This window comes from Python bivittatus, unplaced genomic scaffold (assembly GCF_059951505.1).
Source record: "Python bivittatus isolate LINGU-HERP-01145 unplaced genomic scaffold, Pbiv_v1 ctg000020_np1212, whole genome shotgun sequence".
NCBI classification, from domain to species: Eukaryota; Metazoa; Chordata; class Lepidosauria; order Squamata; family Pythonidae; genus Python; species Python bivittatus.
In genome coordinates, this window is record NW_028277030.1 from 108,048,857 (window position 1) to 108,055,590 (window position 6,734).

The 6,734-nt window shown below is 41.9% G+C and overlaps 1 protein-coding gene across 1 annotated transcript in view; it reads right to left on the reverse strand.

The window, feature by feature from the left end:
• CAPN2 (calpain 2) overlaps positions 1–5,065 on the reverse strand; it is a 43,531-nt gene extending 38,466 nt beyond the window's left edge. Inside the window, exons 1-2 of the mRNA XM_007426284.4 lie at positions 4,596–5,065; positions 1,372–1,441 (exon numbers count right to left, since the gene is read on the reverse strand). Of these exons, the coding sequence (XP_007426346.1) occupies positions 1,372–1,441; positions 4,596–4,832 (307 nt within the window). The 5' untranslated portion in view covers positions 4,833–5,065. The remainder of the gene's footprint in view (positions 1–1,371; positions 1,442–4,595) is intronic.
• Positions 5,066–6,734: the final 1,669 nt, after the last annotated feature.

Genomic DNA, 6,734 nt, shown 5'->3' on the forward strand with positions numbered 1-6,734 from the left:
TTAACAGAAAGTAGACTGAAACAAACTAGTTTTTAAAGTAAGGTTTGTTTAATAACTACTATGTCATTATTTGGGGTGAGAGCTGCAAAGATAGAGCCACTACTAAAATAGGTTTGTCTTTACTAGTCACCATTTACAATTGACTTTCTCAGTGTGCCCATGACACTGTTCTTAAAACCTTGGCAACATTCTACAAGTGCCAGTGGTTCTTCAAAATAATTCAGACCTGAAAATAGGCAGCTAATACAGCTGATAGGATATTTACACTTCATTCCATAAGGGTTCTGAACTATCTTCAAAGACTACCCCATGTAAAAAACAGTAATCTGATCTGGATATAACCAGAATATAGGTGACTAAGATATGGTCCATTTCTCTAGTGCGGCTGGTTTGACATTTTGAAGTGGAACAGAAGCTCCATACACCATCTTAAGGCTAGATGAAACATATTTGGACTCACCGAATCATAGAGTTGGAAGGCTCATTTAGCCATCAAATCCAACCCTGTGCTTCTTGTAGCAATTGGTTTCTAACCCTTGGTAGTCCACCCTTTTCTTGAATATATTCAGTGAAGGACAGCCCCTCATGAGTCTGGGTAATTGGTTCCATTGCCAAAATGCTCTTATCATTAAGACGTTTTGCTAACATTCAACCAGAATCTGCTTTCTATATCTTATGTTTATTACTTATTATTTTGTGGCCCATTTCCTCATTCTTCTCAAAGAATTATATAAAAATGTATTAATTACCAGTTTAGTTGCACTTCAGTTGAACTGAAATTTTTGAACAGTTTTCAAAGGTAGTTCCACAACAAATACTTTGCAATAATCTGAGCAGGATTCAATACAACTTCCTCCTGAGTAAACTGATGCAGGTTAGCAGCCTATTCAAGCAAATGGACGGAGAGAGAAGATACTGGATAACTTGATTTTTACGTGTCAGATTACACTAAAATGAGGTGGGTAGTTTGCAGTCCAGCTTGTTGTGGAAGCCCAACCATATTTGGGAAAGATCTCTAAAGAAAGAAGGCGGAAAGCAGGCAACAGCCATCCCAGAAGCTGGCTTAGCTGGACTCTCCCCATTCACGAAGATTACTCTCAGCAACTGCTGAATTCAGGAATTCCTTAATGTTTAGAATTAAGGTACAGCAAAACCCTCCAAGTTCACAGTCAGCTCTTTGGTTACCATCAACAATACAATGCACAGAAAAAGGAGAAGCACATTAGGAGCAGGAGAAATACATTAGAAGCAGTGAAGAACTTGGAATGCATGCTGCACAGAACAGAATACATCAGGTCCAGAAAGGGCATCTTCAGCAATGCAGACAAAGTGGTAAGGCTGCTTCATGAAGCCATACAGAACATGTCTTACCTAAAGCCCCTTGGCAGATATCAGTCCGGGTGGCACCTCCAATAATAAACTGAGGATTGGAACACAATTCCTGGCAAAATAAGGAAAGGACAAATTAGAGTTTGTCTTAGAGTTGTTGTTTCTGTTGTTTTAAGGATATGATTAATACTTGGATGGCAGATTGCTTGGGTATTCTAGGGTTGTTGTTAGAGTGGAAATTTGGAAAAAAAAATCTTGAAAAGGCACCACTTCCATAACATTGTAAATAATCCTACATGGATCCAATCATCAGAAGTCAATCTCAGTTGAAAGGCGAGTTTATGTTTTATTTATGGAGCTCCTGAGCTGTGAAATCAGCGTCCATGAGATGCTGAGATTATATTTCTCGACATAAATAATAAAGACTTCAGTCAGCTGACTTAGCTAAATCTCACAGAAGACAAAGTATTCTGTTTAAACAAATGAAACTGCAAATGAAGCTTTTCACATCATTGAAGTAAACATAATTCACTTTTATTTCCTATGTTCTGGCTATGAATGCCATTGTTTATGTAACCTGAACAGGACCACTCAAGCATTACAGCAAGGTATTATTATTATTAACATTAACCAAAGAAAACCCTAATAAGAATAAAGCTATTAAAACTAATATTACAACCATCCAAAAAACATTAATATGCAAAACATTGAAAAGCCAAATTAAAAAAATGCATCTCAAGTTCCTTTTCTAAAAACCAAGAAATATTGGCAACTACGGGAGGATGCGTATACCAGTTTGGAAGTGGCATACTTTGGAAAGTTCTTCCAGGTGTCCCTATCCAAGAGGCTTTGGTGAATGTCAATCTTCTCAGATGAGTCTCTCCCCTTGGAGGGGGCTATGGACAGGTATGGTCTTATTCCTTATTTTATTTTTTGCTTTAACATAATCTATGTAGTTTTCTGCTGATTTTGCTAGCTCTTAGAAAAGCACACAGATTCTTCTGGATTAACTAAACTGAAATTTGAGCACCTACAACCTGATGTAAAACCTGCAGCAAAGCAAACTTTGTACTGACTCTGTAAATCCAGCTCTTTGAATAAACAGCCCTGCATTTTCTTCAACTGCCTTTTCACCCTCAAAGAGTGAATTGAGTGGGATCTGGAGTTCTGGCTGGCATCCACACTCAGGAATGTTTATATATGCAGGTCTGTGTACATGTATTTGTGTATTCCTACATATTCCCATGTATCCCTGGCAATGGGAAATATATTTGGATTTCTAAACCAAATATTCCATTTATTTCAAAAGAGAACTATGTCATAAAGGAAACAACTCCTGTTTGGTAACTACAGGATCCAAACATTTAAACAGCTGCTTCTACAAAGTAAATTGATGTAAAGTTAACTGATGTAAAGAAGATGCATCAATGAATTCATCTAGAGAAGACTAAGGTACCAGGGTTGGTGAAAAAGAACAGGCAAGGCAATGAAGAATTGGTTTAGGCAGTGAGGGGTAGCCCTTCAAATATTGTTGGACTACAGTTCTTATAACTGCAATGTGCAAATGGAATATGATGGGTTTCCTACTTATGCCAAATGAAAGAGGAAAGAAGTAGAATGTGAAACATCAGGAGAGAACATCAGGAGAAATTTGTCTAACTAGATGCCCTCTTAAGTGTGTTGGACTACCCACTTAATTAACTTTCACTCAGCATGGGATCTATGGCAATTTTAGTCCAACATATCTGGAGGGCACCAGATTAGGAAATGATGACCTATCTTCACTCCTGAGGATCCAAGAAGGAATAAGTCACAGCATAAGTGTAGAGTGAAACCCAGTGTATGAATACTGCCTAGATGTACCAGCTGAATTGAAATAAAATGTGTAGGTTGATTGCTAAGTGGGGATTTAATTCAGGGCTTAGGCATCTCATGTGGATACTACCCACAGTTAACAATCTCTGAGATGTAAAATGTGGAAGACTTTATCAATCATTGAGACCATTCAGTAAGGGCACAGGAACTCTTAACATGAGGGTATTTATTCCAATGAAGATTTCACCATGAGGAAAACGCTAATGACAACATCTGTGAATTGGTAAGTGTAGCATGCAAATCATTCTTCCCCAATCTAGTGTCTTCCAGATCTCAAATTCTCCTAATTCCTTCTCAGCATTATCTCTAATAAATTTGGGAAACACTGCTACAGACTGGCTCTATAAATCGGACTTTGAGTTTTAGTTTTACATAGCTTTTTCAGATAAGAGAGTAAAAGATCTGTTGGTTTCTTGTTGTAGGCATTTGAACTGTTCCTGTGCAGAGGGGCATCATACTTTGATTTTTTTTTTTTTTTTGGGTCAGACTGATTCATACTGGAAAGATTTTTTTAGGAAGAGAGTTGTGCTAGTCTATGCTGGCAAAAAAAAAAAAGTCAACAATCTGGTAGCACCTTTTCTGACTAACACATTTTATTAAAAACATATGCCTTTTAATAAAGTTTGTTAGTCGAAAAGGCGCTACCAGATACTGGAAAGACAGTTTTAACTCCAGAACATCCAAAAAACAATGGATATCCTTCTTACAACTTAATTAAACCTGAATAATAACCATCCCACATTCCAAATAATCAGGAATCCTGTACACCACTGGGAACATGCAAAGGAAGGACTGAAAAAGGCACAAAACTTTTCACATTCTCCTCAGCACTCTGCATGCATGACAAGCTGGCATATATATTCCTCCTCGTTTTGATGGCATTTTAAAATGCCTGTAGAGTTAATGTAGGCCCCTCAAAGAGACTGTCATTGGACACCAAACAAATACTGTTAATAAATAATAAATAAAAGGTGGTGTCGAATTTGCCCCAAGCAGTCTTGGCTGGTGGGGTTTTTGTGCTGGGTTTTGTCCTCCTAACCGGCTGAAGCCAGCCAACCCTAGTGCAGACTTGCGGCACAACTCAACCCTGACCTGATCCGCAGCCTAGAACTAATCACGGGATCAGTGGGGACCTCAGACACCCAGAGAGAGGCTCCTTCGTGCAGGAATTTGGGGATCCGGATGGAAGAACGGAAAGGTTCGTTCCCAGGAATTAACCACTCGTTGGCTGTTCTTTGTCATTCAGGCTCCTTCGTCGTTCTCCTTCCCTCCCAAATCGGAGAGAAACGCGACGTTACAACGGTACTGGGCTGCCTTGTCTCTCCTCCCCTCCCCCTTTTGCGGGTCGCCCCCTCCTCTCTCCCGCCAGCGTCTGCGAGATGGTCTCCTACCGTCGGCCTCTTCCAGACGATGCCTTTCGTTTTGTACGAGTTTGGCCCCAGCTCTTTATAGCCCAGGGCAGCCGCGGCGGCGGGGAAGGAGGGGTCTTGGAAGAGCTTGCCCGCCTCGAGACACTCGTCCCTCAGCGTGCGAAAGTCCTGGTTCAAGTGTTTCACGGCTTTGGAGTTGGAGCCCAGCCCGTGCGCGATCTCCCTGTCCTTCGCTAATTTAGCGGCAATCCCAGCCATGGTGCCTTCGGCCCCGGCCGCTTCTCTGGGGTGGAGAGCAGAGTGCGCGACGCTCCCCCTGCCTGCCGCTCTGCAAGGAAGCGGGAAGCCCCGGTCAGCGGCGGCTGTTCAGAGCCAAGCGGGCCGATGGTGATTCATTTCCAGGAGAGAAAATAATAGCGTCCCTACGCCCGGGGTGTGGCTGGTCCGGCCTTCGCGGGTCAGGCTGGATGAAAGGGCCTGCAAGCCAGCCTCCCCCTGCGACTCCTTACGGGCCCTTTGGACGAGGGGGACTGGCTCGGCCGCATTTTTTAAGGATACGAGCAAACGCCCGGGCTCGAGACCGCCACGGTGAACCCGTCCTCTCTGTTTTCCAGGGTGGGAGGGTGCCCACCGCCCCATCTTCCAGCTACTTTACACGCAAGGGGGAGGGGAGAGCATTCAGATCCATTACCTTCCCGTGTTTGTTTGTCTGTTTATTTATTTATTTTTATTTATCAAATTTATTTGGCCGCCCATCTCACCCAAAGTGACTCTGGGCGGGGTACAATAAAGCCAATTCTACAAATGATTTATCCTTCAGTATCCTGCTCTGCATAAAGTTTGCACGGTATTAAAGCAGCATTTTAAAAAAAAGCACAACAGCAAGAATCAGTAGCGGCTGTAATAACGGCAATAAAAATATACAGTACTAAACATGGCAATGATAAATATAGAAGTACCACTAAAAGTTATAGAAACGCCCCAGAACCTGAGAAAATAAAAAGGGCTTCTCTAGCACACAAAGGACCATAAGCAAGTGTGCTCCTCTGTAGGGCAGGGGCACCGTCACTGAAAAGGCCCTTTTTCTTGTGTTGCTACTACTTTTAGAAGCTTCTTTTCAGTTCAGATAAACTGCCCAATCTCGCTGACTCCTTGCTCCTGAAATCATTGTTACGAGATCCTGTACATTTGAACTCAGATGTAAGTCTTGCCTTGTGTTGGCACAACATGCTTATCCTTCAAAAGCTTGGCAATTAGACTAATGTTCTGGGTTTGGAGAACATCCTGAACTAAAAAGTAAACCACACCAGCTGGATTCACACAACAGACTAGGCTAAAACGTGGTTGGATTGCTTGAGGTCCAGTCATGCTGTGTTTATTGGGCTTAACACTTGGAAAAGTTGAAGGAAAATGAGGCAGAGGGCGGTCAGTGATAAGGTGGATGGATTCAATTACAACAGTAATGAATGCACCACTGAGAGACCTAAAAAATTAAAGATCATTCTGGAGAGAAACCATCCATGTGGTCACTAAGAGCTGACACCAACTTGATGGCAGTCACTGTCTAGTAGAGAGTCTTTGTAATTGTAGCCTACCTAAAAGCTCATCCCCCCATCCTACTGACTGATACATAAAAATGCCTCACTAACTGACTTTAGAGGACACATTGTCAGTATACAAACGTTTGCATGATATCCCCTTTGTCTCATTCCCAGACAGCTACAGAGACTGCCTGATTGGGCATTATGCAGGGTCCTTATATATGCAGGTTTAACACTTTTCTGGAAGAGTGTGAGACCTATTTTTAAAAACACATTTAACACTCTTTTGAAAGAATGCTACATCTATCTTGTAAAAAAAAAAGGACTGATGCTCTGGTACAGAGGTGGCTGCAGGGAGGTCAAAAACTCAAGACAGTGACCATGACCTCATGATCAACAATGTAAAAAAGAGGCGGGGCTTTGATCATGTGGTCGTAAATGCCACTTTGACTTTTTTGACTCCCCCTGCAAATACCCCTTCTCTGGTTGATTATTTTACACCAGAAAAGAGAGCCAGGTGTGTTACAGATTTTCACTGCTTCTGCCAACAAGGGGTTTTGTGTGGCCATTCTTTTTACTATTTTTTTTCCTGGAGGGAGCCATTTTGCCTGCTTCAACT